Source organism: Aythya ferina (assembly GCF_964211825.1).
Source record: "Aythya ferina genome assembly, chromosome: 2".
NCBI classification, from domain to species: domain Eukaryota; kingdom Metazoa; phylum Chordata; class Aves; order Anseriformes; family Anatidae; genus Aythya; species Aythya ferina.
In genome coordinates this window covers 67,749,079-67,766,343 of record NC_140297.1, presented here as the reverse complement: position 1 = coordinate 67,766,343, position 17,265 = coordinate 67,749,079, and the positions used below count along the sequence as shown (strand labels likewise).

The 17,265-nt window shown below is 39.8% G+C and overlaps 1 protein-coding gene across 1 annotated transcript in view; it reads left to right on the top strand.

Moving 5' to 3' along the window:
• The window catches only part of STAC (SH3 and cysteine rich domain), an 83,494-nt gene that overhangs the window by 51,630 nt on the left and 14,599 nt on the right, over nucleotides 1–17,265 (top strand). Inside the window, exons 3-8 of the mRNA XM_084511662.1 lie at nucleotides 2,055–2,155; nucleotides 4,363–4,444; nucleotides 6,007–6,122; nucleotides 10,778–10,850; nucleotides 14,741–14,805; nucleotides 15,811–15,899. Of these exons, the coding sequence (XP_084367788.1) occupies nucleotides 2,055–2,155; nucleotides 4,363–4,444; nucleotides 6,007–6,122; nucleotides 10,778–10,850; nucleotides 14,741–14,805; nucleotides 15,811–15,899 (526 nt within the window). The remainder of the gene's footprint in view (nucleotides 1–2,054; nucleotides 2,156–4,362; nucleotides 4,445–6,006; nucleotides 6,123–10,777; nucleotides 10,851–14,740; nucleotides 14,806–15,810; nucleotides 15,900–17,265) is intronic.

Below are 17,265 nucleotides of genomic sequence, written 5' to 3'. Positions count from 1 at the left end.
GTCTACTTTGCATTATTTTTGTACATCATTTGGATGCTCAGTTACATCAACAAATGTGTATCTTCTGTGGTCACACAGTTATACCATGTAACACTAGCATTAAAATGGCTGGAATAGCATAACACAGCCAGCAGAAAGGACTGTGGCACTGTCTGCCCTTTTAGCTGAAGACATCTCAGGAGTGACTTGGTAAAGCAGGTAAGAGTTACACCGTTACAGACAAGCCTGAGAAGGGAGCTAGACTCAGCGTAAACACTAATGCTAAATACCTGTTTTGTAGGCGAAATAAGATGTAATTTTCCTTTCTTGTTCCATTCATTAGATCTAGTAAAGCAATGTGGAGGAAGTCCCAGTTTCTCACAGCTGTCTGTGTTGGTCATTGACCATCAGAAGGGATGGAAAAGAGTCCTCACAGCACACAGGTGCAACCACACAGGAAAACAAACAAACACAAACAAACAAAAGAGCAGGGATATATTCCAGTGAATTTTGTGCTTACTAGAAAAAAAGGCCCTACGAGTGAGGCTAGGAATCTGCAGGTACCTGAGCAGTGAGTCTCCCTGCTCAGCTGAGAAGGGATGGGTAGGCAGCACATGGGGGGCCCCCAGAGTGCACCCCAAAATGCTCAGTTCCATTCACTCATTGTCTCTCCAACAGCCTTGGCAGCAAGGCGGTGAAGATGCCGGTTCCCTGTCCTACAAACAGCACACAAATGAAACACCTGGACCTTGCTCAGCCACCCCAGCTCCTCCAGCCTGCCTATGCCTGTTATGGAAGTGTCTACTTCAGGGACATCCTCCCCTGAAAGCGGTCCTATCAAGGCTCATTTTTTTGACACTAGTTTGATGCATCTTTCCCTGAAATGCTTCTTTCAGAAGTAGCATTTAACTGAGTGAAGTCAGCAGTGTGTACATGGTGCTAACTACTCAAATAACCAAGAGCTACATGAGTACTTTCAGATGTGGGATCTTCTGACTCCTCTGACTAATATTCCTATCATAGCTGACTAAGGAGGGCTTGTTAAAATGTCAAGAGATTTTTTTGGTTTGCTTCTGTTTGATTGTTGTTTTTGTTTGTTTGTTTGTTTGTTTGTTTTACTACATAGTTCACTCTCACTGTAGAGGATAATGAACTGATATACTGTTTATTCATCCTACTTATACATTCCCATGGCAGCAGGAAAATAGTTGCTGCAGCCTAACTGATACTGCATAGTTCAGAAAGTCTTACAGGTGTATGAATAAGAGTGACTGCTCCTACCTGGAAGCACAGATTCAGCTCTGATATTTAAGAGTAGGTCCACATTGAAGATAATGCAGAATAACTATTGCCCAACAAGGAGAAGTCTGCTTCTGTACAGCAAAATTTCTGCTGGAGCTCCCCAAACTGTGGGACTAGATTTTTTCACTGTCATTGAGGGACACCAAGGAAAGGTCCATAACATCCTTGCTGCCCAGCTCAGGGCTATGCAAGGGGCAGGGAGCAATTTCTGCATGTCCCTGAGCACTGGCCTGGGGAAGCAAGAGCTGCAGCCCCTAGGTGGATGGGAGGGCAACACTAAGCAAGATGTCTCAGCCCCTTTCATGCACATCTGGAGCTACCTCTTACCCGTGAAATCTGTCCCTCTGCTGATGGCTTGGCTCCCAAGGACAGCTTCTGAGCCTGGATGGTCCTCTGGTAGCTCACTCAGCCATACACAGCTCCCATGCCAAACACTTATGAAATAGTAAAGGAATTTTGCTTGATGTTCATAAGGATGAGACATCACTAACAGAACTATCACACAATGGAGCATAATTCTATATATATATCTGAAGGCAGCATTAGCTTGAGAAAGAGCCTAGGGAAGAAATGCCTAAATTGAAGAGGATGTAAAGAAAATGCATATATATATGCGTACAAAAAAAATAGGCAAGGTAAAGTTTGCCATCAGTATTTACACTGCTGACCTACCCATCAGCTCTTTCTGGTCATTCATTAAATGCATGGAAATTTGTTTAGTGCATGGAAACTATTGATTTTGCCTAATTTAATTATTTCCTTGCATTTCACAGGGACAAACGCTAAACATGGACTGCGCTGTAAAGCTTGTAAGATGAGCATCCACCACAAGTGTGCAGACAGTATTGGACAACAGCGTTGCATGGGCAAGCTGGTAAGTGAGCAGCCCAGGGCAGCAAGTGTGTGTGGGGGACACCTTACTTTGTATGTCAGACCGCCAGGCTAGCATTTAGTTGAAAATATAACAACATAATCCAAACCTAGCTACATATCAGAATTAATTCCTATGATTTAAACTGTACTTTCTGTAGTTGAAATTTCTACAGGAAAAGCTACATATTAGTCAAATATTTTGGCGGAGTTTAACAAAAGAAAAAACCTTCAGTTATGTTTTATTGTTTTTTTCCACTGTTAGGGCTTGAAGAAAAATCATAATTCATCTTTTAAAAAAAAAAAAAAAAAAAAAAACTGAAGGAGATTTCGCAGTACAGAGCTTGAAGCAATCTCCCAGTAGGAGAGGAGACCTGCCCCGTATGGACACAGCACCTTAGTGCCTTGGTCACCTTCTGAGCAGCAGGTTCTCATTACTGGCAAAGGCAGGATACTGTATTTGAGATTATTCTAACTTAACTTGGTGACTTTTTTATGGGAAAATGGTTCTTTTGGTTACTTCTGGGGAAAAAAGAAAAAACACTTGGGAAAATGACTATTTGGAATACGGAGAATAGGTACAAATATTCCTGTTTCAGATGTTTTCAGTTCTGTTGCAAATATGTGACAACTGAAGGCACTTACGACAAATCTAAGCTAAAAACAAAGAACCTTATATATTACATGAGGAAAAAGGCAAGCATTGACTTCAAAAGGGCCAGAAAACCCACCTCTCTCTGGAAAGATCTTTTCTCTCCAAGTATATTTAGTGAGTGCTATCATTGTTTGTACTCCTGAAGCAAATCTTGATACATTTAAAGCATAACCATAGCCCTAGTGTGAGTCTTTCTGGTACAAGAAGTTGATCTGTGAAGAGCTGAATTACCCTCTTGCAGGCCTGGGACAAGCCAAATATTAAGTCACACTAATTGTTTCACACATTGCTTGATCCCAGCCTCAACTGTTGTGGTCACTAGTTTACAAAAACAGAAAACAAGAGGCAAAATTTATAGCAGAAGGAAGTCCAGCGAAGTCGTGGGAGTTTTATGAGTTCATGTGGTGTCTGAATTTGGTTTGTTTGGGGCCAAACTGAGGCTGGGGAATTGGAATTTATTCTTATAAGAAACCATATATATCAGTCCCCTCATTCCTTCATAATCCATACTGCAGTTCATTAGTGAAAGAACTAGTTCTGGTTTTTGTTTGTTTGTTGTTGTTGTTGTTTTGTTTTGTTTATTTGTTTGTTTTTTAATATATATTGAATATAGGATACAGAAAATATGCATATCCTCGGGAGGCTTTTCCACTTCTCGGTGTGGCTAGAGGTTCTAAAGGCCTGCAAAAATCAGAGGTCTGAAAATCCTTTTGTGAATCTCTAGTGCCTTGAAAGGTATTTCCAAGGACTTAGGTGTTAGCACCTTCATTTTGGGTATTCAGCCTTTACTTGAGATATTTACAACCTGAGATGGTAGATAGAAAATTAACAGAAAATATTTAATCTTCTAAGAATGGTCTTTAGAGTGATATAGGACAACCTCATTGACAATACTGTGGTATTCTTCAGTGGTATAGCCTGAGTTGTTATAGTGCATTTCTCTACAAACAGACATTCAGGGGACATCTGGTATTGACTTGGGAAATTTTTTGACCTTGCTAGACAAAAAAAAAAAAAAGTAGTGGAAGCTGTGGTCAGTCAGCAGCAAGCTTTAAAAAAATACACAGAATTGCTCTATATTTCTTGGGTTTCACAACTTTTTTACTTGAGAACATGGATATTTGGAGACAAGGTGGGGAAGGATAGATGCTTGTTTAGCAAATGCAAATCAATGCAAATTCACTTCACATAAGAAGAAAGGGAGAGGTGAACACAGAGCTTCCCAGAACATCTAATGATTCAGCACTTCTGCTGCAATTAATTAGTGCTGCTTATGTGTAAGACAAAGGAAAAGAGGAGGCTGGAAATGAGCCCATCCTTCTTCCACATAAATACGGGAAATTATTCTTTTCCAGGAGAAAAAAAAAAATCAAATAAATCCCTGATCTCTGCACCCCACAGTGACTCAACAACAGGAGGCAAATTTCCATCCTTGCCACACTTCACAGAAGAAAAATCCTCTCTGTTATGCCACTAGACAAAGAGCTGAGTTTATTTCTATTATGTCAATCATGGTAGCAATGCACTTCATATGTTTTTGTTTTCTCTCCCTCCAGCCAAAGGGATTTCGACGGTACTACAGCTCACCACTACTCATTCATGAACAGTTTGGCTGCATCAAAGAAGTGATGCCTATTGGTAGGTTTTGATTGCTTTTCCATTCTGTCTCCCTTTGGCAGTGCTCTGCAACAGCAGCAGCAGACTTCCAGCACGGTATTTGCCCTCAGCAGCCTTCCAGCTCCTTTCAGTGACTGGATGTCCTTTTGCCATCTCAGGAAAGGACCACTTCAAAGATACAAAGCTGGAAGAGGAGAGGGTGTGTTTATTGCGCATTTCACTCAAAACCCCCTACACATAACCTCTTAGCAATAATCTTGTTTATAATAATAGCCACCTGATCTCAAGGTAGAAACTTAGAAGAGAGGTGACAGTAGAATACTGAGGTGAAGGTCTGAGCTGGGAAGACCCAGGTGAGAGACAGACATCAAAACAGTGAGAGGCATTTGCATCACTGGTCTGGCTCTTGCTAGGTTCCTGTTCTTTCTCACCCACCTTTCTTACTTTCTTTTTTTTCCTTATTGAATGTTTCTACACTTTTCCCAAGTATCTAAAAGACCATATTTTGTTCACTGTAATAATTGAAAGGGAAAATTTTGAAATGGAGAAGCTCAGTTGGTTCCGGATAATACGCCTTTCCACAAGTACTATGACCAAGCAAGCCTGGCAGTATAAAAAGATGAATGCCAAAAATAGGAGTTTATTAAAATGGCATTTTGGTTTTTTTCAATGATTAAAAAAAAAAAAAAGTCAATTAGATTAATTTCATTTAAGTATCTCTTTCTAAAAAACATCTGTCATTTTTGTCAAAAATAGTTGAAACATTTTGAGAAAATGACTTTTTTTTACTAAAAAATGAGGTGTGCATTTTTCTCATCAAAAATCAAAATTCCATGTATTTTTTTCAGTACTTTGGCAAAATTTTCTTCCTTTTATACAGTAATGCTAAGGTACTGTATGCTAAGTGTTTACTGCCTTGTATAACAAAGGAGGCTGAGGTCTAATAATGCAGTAAATATAAAAGGGTTTCATCTGGATCCATTCATGCCAATTGAAGACACCCATTTCTCTGCCATGGGAGAGTATTTTAGGACTAGCTAAGAGGAAGAATGGGAATGAGAAATGATCAGACACACCCGTGGGGGTAGTGGGCTTTCTGGCTACCCCTAGACTGTGCTCAGCAACCTGGAGCAAATTCCTAACTGTGAGTACTTTCTGATGACTGCCCCCAGACCCCTGTTTGTCCCACACTGGGGAGATCAACATCTCTCCAGGAAGATCTAGGTCATCTTGCTTATCCGTGTTATCGCAGTAGCAGCACTATGAGGGTTAATGGCATAAAGATGATGGCCCACACACACCACCCAGATGCTCTGTCATGGTTTTCTCATGACAGGGATTCAAAGAATCTGTATGAGGGAAGGATGATCTTTATGTGAGCAGAAAGGCAGCAAAAAAATTGCTAGCAAAAGACAGTTCCACTAAGTTATTCAAGCGCTTTTTATCTGGATAGTCTCTCAACTTGTATTTCTAAACATACATCCCAACATGTCGGTACAAGCAGATGTTTCTCCAAGTGGAGCAGGAACACAGCCAGAAATACGTTTCAGGGACTGATGCGTGTTTTGCTCCTTCTGTTGCAGCCTGTGGCAATAAAGTTGATCCTGTGTACGAAACTCTCCGCTTTGGGACTTCCTTGGCTCAGAAAACTAAGAAGGGCAGTTCTGGCAGTGGGTCTGACTCTCCCAACAGGAATTCTGTAAGTATCCCACACCTTTGTTCCATTTTCTCTTTAGAGGAGCAACACACATTGATTCACAGGAGCTGGTACTGGAGTTCACAAAACTTGCATTTCAAGCTGAAAAAATAATAATAATAATAATAAATACATAAAAGCTCATTCCCAGCTCCTGAAATGAGACAAGAAAACACTTTATTTTTATAAACTCAGGTTTTAAGTATCTTTTTGATGACTCTTGAGAAAAAGAATAAAGTACAAATTAAGTGAATAATGTTCTCCTATCAGATTGGAAAAGGAAATTATATTCTTTATTTTTGCGTATCTGTGGAAAAGCGGAACAGGAATATTTAACTGTGATCCCAGAGTGAACACATCTTGCCTGTTGCTGATAGTGGACATTTACCCTTCACACAAATGACAGTGTTGGGTTTGAAGTCATCAGAGCCTAGATTTAGAAGTACACCTTCTTCCTTCTCCATTGTATACTCAAGGGGGGCATCACAGGGTTGGGCTCCTCTCTCCAAATCCCAAATGCTGGCAGGTGTTCTCAGTTTGTTATATCCCAGTAAAGAGACTTTCACATTAAAGTTAATCTTTGTCATTCATTCTCCCTTGTCATGAAAGTCACTTTCTTCAGGACTATGGCAAGAGGGTGGAAAAGGAGGACAAGGGAAAAGAGAGTTCCCTTAGTCCTGACTGTACTAAATCCTTACCTAGTTCAGTAATACCACTTAAGCATTTGTGTAAGGTAATGTCTTGTAATGTCTTTCTTTTCCCGAGAGATTCTTCTCACCCCTCGAAAACCAATCACAACTGAATGCACTGCAGACTGAAGCTGATTGTCATGTCTAAAAATTAGACCCATGCCATCTGACAATCTTTCCTGCACTTACCTCAGGAAAAAAAAAAAGATGGCATGCATGGAGGCACCATGAGAGTTGGTCTGCAACCCTCAGAATGAATACTTAATGTTTAATTTAAACTTGTCCTTAATTCTATTTATGTTTGGTTAAATGTTTTCCTAGGACTCAAACATATGCTCACTCACATGACTGAACTGTAATTTCAGATGGTATAGGTGACCTCTAAACAGACTTGGAATTGTCTCAGATGGGAAAGAAAGCAGACAAATTTACACAAGAACCAAGTGTAATCTGCAAGGGAATTATTGAGGGATATGTCCTTCATATACTCTTGTATGTGCCTTAAAAGGAACTTGGTAATTTTCATTCTTTTTTTTTTTTCTTTAAAAAAAAAAAAAGTGATTCTACCACCTGTCATATTGTGGTTACAGTTCTTACTTTCAATTATTTCATTTACTTTGAAACAGAAGTTCTACAAATGTAATTATTGCATTATAAATAAATAAAGCATTGAATTATGAATATAATATATGAATAATATATATATGATATATATATGATATTTATAATATATATGAATACTCATGCAAAGAAATCATGAATGCTGTGTCAGCTTTCCCTAGAGAGCTGATCTTAACTAGGTGGGGTGTGGGTGTAGAATGAGGAACACAGGTTTATTGTGGGAATTTCTACAGGGTATTGAGGCTGAAAGAGAATAAAAAACGTGTCAGCATACAGAAAATAGAGAACACAGAGAACTGAATCAGCCTGGAGAAGAGAAGACTGAGAGGGGATCTCCTCAGTGTATATAAATATCTGAGGGGTCGGGGACAGAAGGATGTAGCCAACCTCTTCTCAGTGGTTTGTGGGGATAGGACAAAGGGCAATGGCTGCAAGTTAGAACACAGGAAGTTCCGCACTGACATGCGAAAGAACTTCTTCACGGTGAGGATGATGGAGCATTGGAACAGGCTGCCTAGGGAGGTTGTGGAGTCTCCTTCTGTGGAGATATTCAAGGCCTGTCTGGACGCCTACCTGGGCAGCCTGCTCTGAGGAACCTGCTTTGGCAGGGGGGTTGGACCCGATGATCTTTAGAAGTCCCTTCCAACCTCTACAGTTCTGTGATTCCGTGAATAAACAGACATGTGAAACCATACATTCTGCCAGTGCAAGCCTGTGGATTAAGTCAAGGATAAAAACCAGGGGCAGACCCAATCCTATCCAAAACGATGGGGCCATAGAGCTTCACAGCCATTATGTGTCACCAAGGAGCAGGCACTGACCAATATACAGAGCAGAGAGTGACGCAGAGCCCTTAGAGCCCAGGTAAAAATGCACTGGAGTATGCATGCTAACTGTCTGTGCAGTTAACAACACATAGGGACTAAAATCCTTCCCCAGTACTTCCTCAACTCTGTGCTGCTCTACTCCTTGGAAAACAGAAGCAGCAATGCAGCTGTGAGGCTCACAGCATCACTGGGCCTTTGTGGCTCATCCATGCCCCAGTCCTGGAAGCTGGGGACTGCTTTGGGGTTCTGCTGTGGGACCAAACTGTGGACACGAGGGATATGGTGACATCTGGGAACGTTCTGCACCTTGCAGGTGTGTCCAAGCCAGCAAAGGGCTAGCTCATAGTCACAGCAGTATAGCTGCACCTGTCAAGGCTAGTTAAAAGGCCAGGAGCTGGGATTTGCCTCTACAGCTTCCAGGATTGCAGCTCATGCCTGTGCAGTGTAGAGATACTGTCTTGTTCTGAATTAGCCAAGGTATTTTTAACACAACTAAGCAGTGTGGATGCACCCACTATGATTTTCAGCCCAGATTCTGCACTTCCTGTAAAAGAAAGTAGCCATATGTTCCAGATTTAGTACTTACTGCTTCCTTCAAAATGTGTTTCTGCAACCCACATTTATAAAGTCACTTGAGGTGATGTAAATGTGATTCCAGTTCTTGTTAGTGTTTGGGGGATCAGCTCCTCTCAAAAGCAGCTTTGTACCTCTGTGATTTCTATTAGACCCTTTGTCATATAACTCTTAACTGAGTTAGTCCTTTGGCATGCCTGAGGTTTCAGATGATATATATGTTGAAAAGACAGTCACTGCATATCCCACACGCAGTAGTACCAAACAAAGTATGAAGCTAATTAACAATTTTGATGCTAGTCTAAGAAGACTGAGGAACATGCCATAGCAATGAACTGAAAAGTAGCCGGTACTTACTGTTTCAACAAAAACAGTCTTTCCCTTCCCCACACAGTGATTAGAAATCCCTAGATATGTTCTACATTGACTCCTTGTTATCATCTCTATTGCAGTGCCTTCTTATCCAGGGGTGACCCATTTGTGCAAGGTGCAAGACAAGCAAGGCCTGGTCCAAAAGGTTGAGTCTAAAAACGATGCTTAACAGAGCAGTAAAATATAAGGCTGTGAAAAACAGCAAGGGAAACAGGATAATCACAGGATGCCTGTGGCATAAATCTACTCTTAACTCTTTCATTCATCAGTATACTTGGGTTGAGAAGTAGCTAGGAAAGTTCTTGATACTGGAAATAAATTTACAGGAAATATACTAAACTGCTAAAGTACTTTCTAAAAAAAAATATTTGTTGTCAGCATTAATGAAAGGAAAACATAATATAAAAGGCTGCAAAGCAATTCTGATTTTTGCTCCCTGAACAAAGGCAATGAATGTTTCTCATTTGGCTTTTCTTCCTGAAATTCAGGCAAAGGTCTACAAATCACTGAATAGAGTTGTGTATACAGTGTAATTCTAGAGTGTCATAGAATAATTAAGACACGTGGAAGGATTTAACTTAAAATCCTGTTAACAAGAAATAAATAAAGCTTAGGAGCATATAAGGACTTGCAGTTTTTCATACTGGGAACATTGTCTCACTCTTCAGAGTAAAGTTTTGTTTGTTTGTTTTTTAGTATAGTTATAAAAGATGTTTTACCCAAAAGAAGTCATGGGGGTAGAGTTCAGAAACTGAAGCTCTGTAAGGTCAGATTCGAACAGAGTTGTTTGGAGTAGCTTGTGGTTCCTCTCAGGCTATACATGGAGAAGCCAACGCTTGGGATTTTGTCATCCCATATTTCCCTATATCCTAGAACAATGGGTCCCTAATAGCAATTGACATTAATATTGTACACATCAGAAATCATAGTAATTCTAACAACAATATTTTGGTTTAATTTGTCTCTAACTATACCAATCAGATGACTATATAAAAAGTTTCTTTTTATACAGTCAGAAAAAGAAAAAGGCAGATATTTCAAAACTGACTTCACCAGCTCCATCACTCTCCAGCTCCTTCTTTCAAAACATGTTAACAGAATTAAAATCACACTTATGTTACAGTTATTTTACTGAAAAAAAAATATTTAAGGTTAATAATTTGATAGTCAATAGTTTCAATTAATAGCCAGTTTCTTCTGTAGACAGCTTTTTGGAAAACCTGCATCATCTACAAATTCCACAAAATCCCTTCTATTATATAAAGACAACTACATTTTTTAGCATATAGTCATTTTTTCCTTAACTTTCACTTCACTTTTCACTGAAAAAGTTTTTTACTCCAGGCTGGAAATCTGTTTTGGAGTTCTTTCTGGGCTTTTACTACTTCCTGTGGAGTAGGGTATTTGTTGTGTACCACCAGATAAAATGTTTTGTGCAAACCCATCAGGTTGTCTTGCTCTGCTCTGATAGCGCCCAAATGCTGCATTTCCCAAAGGCTCATGTGTGGTCCTAGTTCACCTTGACACTTGTTTTTTCTGGCTTTTCCCATCTCATTTCCTCTTTCTGTCCCTGCAGACAGCTGACCTGGCAGAAGTTCCTGAGGAAGCCGACAGCAGCCTTGACATAAGCAGGAAACGCAGCAACAGTGGTGAGTGCTCCCAGGCCAGGATCATAGAATCATAGAATATCCTGAGTTAGAAGGGGCCCATAACAATCATCAAGTCCAACTCCTGGATAGCATCTTCAGGTGTATTGGCCTTATGCAGACATGTGTGCAACCTGTTTTGGATGTTTTTTTTTATAGAATATCTATGTTTCAGCACTATTCTGGTTTTAGAAGGGGGAAGTGGGTGGCACGAGTAGTTGGTGAAAGAATTTAAGGGATTTGTTTTGAATGTTAGATGAGATCCAAGCCACTGGTTTTCTTAATTTATTGTGTCCTGATATGAGACAAGGTTCAGGTCCATTCCTTGTCTCCTGTGCTTCATGAACATTGCTGTAATCACTTTAAAAGCTTCAGTTACACATTGGTAAAGGGGAAAAAAAATAAACCTTATTTTTTTCTTTTTCTATAAGTCTAACTTGTCTACATATCTCTATATAACATAATCTTATTGGGGTAGGAAATGAATCATATAATATCCATGTGTCTATAAAATATCCATCACAATGAATCCTGATTATAATTGCAGCTTCTCAGTACGACAGTATGTGCCCCAGTAATATTAGTAGCCAACTCCTTTGTCTACTTTGCAGTGAGCGTAATGTTTTTACTGCAATGATATGATGGGATTTTTAAGAGTTAGGGGTGAAATCTCAGACACTGCGGGGTAGTGTTCGTGACCCTCTTCTTGAATGGTAAGGTGCATGGTGAGGGAAGCAATAAGTACAAACAGGTTTGAAGCACTTCTATCGAATCTTTTCTAATAGCACAAGGAGTCTACTTTGCTGAATCTCACATGAGATGTACGCTACAAAAATAAATCACAGTGAGCGTAGGTTTTTTCTGTTAGACCCCCATGATCCTTAAGTGCAGCTGGTAATATACGTAGGTGAAATGCCAGCTTTAGCTGTCTATTCCCCCTTTATGCTACCACCTCCTCATTCCTTTACTTTCCACATGGTGCCATCACTTCTCTTCACTGTGTTCAGTCATTTCCTCCCTTTCATTCTGTAAACATCCCATCCACATTATCTTTTCTCTTCTGAAAATTTATTTAGCTTTTCCATCTCACAAGTGTAAGTTTTTCTGACCTGGTTAAAGATAAAGAATTCATACTGCTTCACACTTTGTAATCCTGCCCACCTGAGATTAATTTGGCCCTGTCTGAGTTTCCAGATAACTTTTTTTTTCATTGTTGAACAGGAGTTTCATTTCTGAAATCCAAAGATACTTTTTTCTGTGAGATCTGCCTTCGCTTAATGCACTGAGAGGCATTTAAGGAACTTACTCCAAGAGATTAGTTTAAAAACCAAGCATGTGTCAAACCTCCAAATAACTTCCGTGGCACATTAACAATTCCTTTGATCACTACTGGCTTTTTACAGTCCATCCTTCAGAGGCTCAGGGTATAAATTATGCATAAGTCACTCCAAAAATTTTCCCTTGGTAGATTTTTAATAAACTGCCTGCACTATTTGCACAAACTATGGAAATGTTTTTGGTTGGTTGGTTGGTTGGTTGGTTGGTTTTGTTTTGGTCTTCTGCTGCTAGGGCAAACAAATATGAAAATAGGTGGATTTCTGTTTTGTGGAGACATGAATTACATAGCTGTATGCCTTTCAGATTCAAGTGCCTCCTTCCAATATCCAGAGACCATGAGCTAAACAGAGATTAAAAATTTAACAAAGTAAATTCAGAATATTGCTACAAGGTGATTCCCACTCCTTTTTCCTCAGTTGTCCACTGTCTCTTTAGCAGATGGTTCCACATTAATGCCTTGATGAATCAGGTCCATTCCACTTCTTTTCTTTCAAAAAAAAAAAAAAAAAAGCTGACTTCTGGAAATAAGATTTTAGGAATATGCACATTTGAGTCTCTTTGTTTAATGGGAACAATGAGAACAGCAAACAGCAAAAAGGACTCAGCACATGCATGGCAATGTAATCAGTCCTGTAGACATATGACAGTAACTTCAAGGGAAGATGGTGTCTTTCAGGCCCTGGCACACAAACTATACAACAAAGCTATCTAGTTTAAAACTGTAAGATGACATTCTTAATTTCCAGCCCTTCAGCCTCCTCTAAGCCAGTTACACTCCATCATTACTGTGAATTGCCATCTGTAACAGAAGTTCCACAGGCCAAAATGTACTTTAAATTGTGTGTATGAGCCTGTTATCAACAGGGATTTCAGGAAATGTGGGACTTCTTCCTGGCAAAGCCAGGTTTGGTGGGCACTTCTCTGTATACACAAGGATATGGTCCATGACCCCTCCCCACCACCTGGGTCAGCACCACGGCTCACAAGACATGTTAGTAACCAGGCTTTATTTTCTGTCACTGAGCAGAAATTACCCTGAACATGCTGCTGTGCTGCAGTACTTCCACTTACCCTGATGAAAGACTTTCTGCAAATCCAAAGTGCTCCTGGTTACTCAACTCATTTACCAGGACTTGTTCAATTTGCTTTCCTATCTCTTTTTCCTCTACCAAAAGAAAAATAATGATTAAAAAAAATTAAAAAGGCATAGAAATTTGAGTAGGATTTAAACACTGCCAGTGCGCACTTTATATCCCTTTATACACATGCCAGCTACCTGTATACTTCTCTGCTAGAAGATTTTGCAAAGTGTTTTTTTGTTGTTGTTGTTTTTTGTTTTTGTTTTTGTTTGTTTGTTTGTTTGTTTGGGGTGGTTTTTTTTTGGTTTGGTTTGGTTTGTTTTTTTGTTTTTTTTCTTCTTTTTTTCATAAGGTTCACCCTTCTGGTGCTGGTGACAGTGTGCAGGGTCAGTGTCCTTCTGTGACCAGACCTGGTGAAGTGCACAGTGAGCCACTTATTTTCTCTGAATACATGAAGCAATATCACAGCAAAACAAAAAGAAAATAAACTCAAGCAATAAGCCTGGTCCTTATTACTGTTTCTGAGACTTGCAAAATGTTGTTAGAGACTACAAAATACAGCTTCTGCTTGAAACACCTGCAGGTATAAATGGTGGGAGGAGAAGCTGATGGTACTAGCTGCTCAAAGACTCCAGCTATTAAAATAATATTCAGACTTTATCCAGAAAACACCAAGTCATTTTTCAAATGTGAAGGGGGATTCAATGAATGTAATAAAGCCACTGTGGTGTTTCCAGGGACATAAGTGAAGACAGGCATCTGTCAGCTCACAAAGCAATTACGAATACAGCGTAACTGATTAGTATCAGGTAATGTTAGATGCTGCCTCCATGTCTTATTCCATAAGTTTCTGATTTAATAACTTAGAGGCAAATTTCCAAACATACAGGCCTGTATCTCATATAACCCATCTCGACTTAAAGACACATCAAGTAACCCTATGAAATCAGAGGGAGAGGCGGCGTATTTAGTGTCCCCAGGCAGGGTCTACTGGAGAGAGAGGGCAATGCCTCTCAAACATTCAGGGACAGAGGGTCCAGAAGCAGGGTTGGCTACAAACTTCCCTCAGTATCACTCATGTATGGTCATCAGATTTTGCAGTTGCTTTTAAATGGAAATCCTGCTGGTCCTAAACATGAAAATACAGCATTGAGTGTGAAGAAAAGGCTGCAGGGCTTTAAGTAGCAATGCAACTGGGGGGCTTAGGTTCTATGCTGTACCTATGCATATTCATCTGATAAAAATGGCTTATTTATTATGATTGTAAATTGTTCAGGAAAGAGATTGTTTTGAGCCATGAGCCAAGGTTAGTGGGATACCTGGTTTTGTTGGGGGTATAAAAAGGTTCAGAAGAGAGCACAGGGGATCATGGAAAGTAAGGGGGGGGAAGGAAGAGTTTAACAAAACTAAGCTGGTTCTGACAAGGTGAAGAGCCTTAACCTATTCCTAAAATGTCATATGTTTGCTTTATTTCAGTGTTTACATATTCTGAAAATGGCACAGAACACTTTGGAGAAGAACCAAAAAATATACATTCCCCGGTATGGGCAAAATTTTTCTGAGAATGCAATGGGAACGGGAAGACATATATAAAGCTTATTTTTACAGACAGCTGTGAATTTACCTTAGACTGTGGAACTGTAGTACAACTGCTGGGGCACTATTATGGGGAAGCGTCAGTATCTGACTGTCACATAATTACATTGTCACATAAAACATTTCTGGGCTACTGACCACAGTTGGAAGCAGTATACTAGATTGGATGCCTCTTTGGTTGACCCATTATGGAGCCTTTTGTGTTCTTTCTTCTGTTTATTACAAATTGACATTGTGAACACAAAAAATCCACTGTGGAGGCCATGTCATAACAACGAAACTGCAGTAACATAAAAATCACAGGCCTGACACAATCTGAAAAATTACCTGGACTTTGTTTTAGGTACTTTTTTTTTTTTTCCCCTCCAGATTTTCAGTGGAGAAGAGGAGGTGAGAGAGTCTTCTCCATGGGAAGCTCAGTGCAAACAGCTTTCTGTTTAAGAAAGTGATTTTCCCTCTCTGCTCATTGGAGCTATGCACTGTACAGCTCTAGCTCATCCATAATGAGGACTGTATAATAGACACATCATAAAATGCCAGTAATATATTACTGGACTTGCAACATTCATACATTAACAGAGAGCAAAAGACAGACTGATTTTTAAGAGCTTGACCAAAAGACCAACTTGTTCAGATTTCTGCTTGTCTCCTCTGGAAGCCTGAAATTGGATTTTGGTGTTCAAAGAATCTTGTGTCACATACATGAAGACATTTATGACCTTAGTGGCTAACGGTGTTTCTGGGTGACAGTCCTCCAAGATGTGAAAGCAATGAGATTCTGTCTCATCTCTTGGAAGACCAGGCTCTGGTTCCTCACTGTGACAAAGGCAACCAAATTCCTGAGTTTTCCTGCAAATCAATAAGCTCCAGATATCGGTACATGTTGCACCTCATTTCTAACTCTGTAAAGGACAGATATTTACATTTTCTCTTTATCTTTTTTCTTAAAGGGACCATTTTATAAAAGCACGCTACAAATGAACACTTATGTTGCCTTGTACAAATTTGTACCACAAGAAAATGAAGACTTAGAGATGAGGTAAAGTCCCAAAATATTTATTAGTTGATTTGACCCAAGCAAACTGATACTTATATGGTTACATATGACTTAGGGAGGTGATAGGGGAGAAAGGGTGTTTGGCAGAAGGGAGAATTTATTCTGACATTTGTTCTAGACATTTTTTTAATATAGGTATCCACTCATAGAAACCACTCACATTCTCATAGAAACAAAGCTGGCAACCAATTTTTTGGCAAGGACACAACAGATAAAATGTTTCAAGGACACCTACATCACTTCAGGAGGAAGATGGCTTTCAGCTAGAAAACATTCAGTTTTCAGTTGTCTATTTTTTTTTTTTTTTTCAAACAGAAGTTTTCAACTAGGAATTCCTCACCAGCTCTCATGCTAATGCTGAACATTTTAATACTCCTATTTAATTTTCCCTCATATTCATATTATATCTGAGAAAAAAATAAATTAAAAAAAATGATGTCCAGCTGCTGGATGGCAATGTTTTCACCAGAAAGATGCATTCTAAGCTTTGCAAAATAACCTCGTTAATTATCATTTTTAACACTTCCTGCCTCAGTTCTGCATCAGTTGCTGCAAGGTGTAATCCAAACCCCCTGAAGTGTAAGGCCATCTTTCCTTTGGGTACAATTAGCTTGACTCATGCTCCTCACATTTTGCAGGACCTTGCTAGAGCTGTTGACTTTAAATGTGTCAACTCTCTTCAAGGCATCCCCTGCATAAAAATAAGCATGCACATGCCACAGAATGTAGGAAGTTGCCAGAGAAATGTCCCTGTTGTCAGCACCTCCTTCACAGAAAGCCTTTTTGGTGTTCCCAGCTGCAGCTTCTCATTGCTCTGGAAAGAATGGGTGGGATGTAAGGCATAAATAACGAGCTTCCCTATCAGTCTGTTTTGTTAGCATTTCTTTAGACAGACATGACAATCCTTCCACTGAGACACCAGTCTCAATTTGGACTTGTGTCATTTGGCTACACCAATGTTGTTTGTTCCATGGCCATAAATTAGTAATGGATGGATTAACACTATTACATACATGCTGCCAATAGCACCAAAATGCTGTTTGGTGACTGCAGAGCCAGGCAGGATTCAGGTTGTTTGAATGACTTTTTATTTAACATAGTTGAGTTAACCCACATGAGATGGGTTCAGCATAGTAGCACTGTTAAGACTGACGCGCCCTGTCCTGGGACCCCGAGTCAGAGACCAGTTGGACACTGATCCTGCCTAACAGAATGACAAGAACTAGGAGGGGAAGGAACTGAGCTGGGATGAAGAGTTAGGGGAGATTTCTGGAAGTCTGAGCTCATGTCAGAGGGGATGCAATGGGTGGCAGACTGCTGCAGCTGAGAGGCACCAGCCCTGGTGACA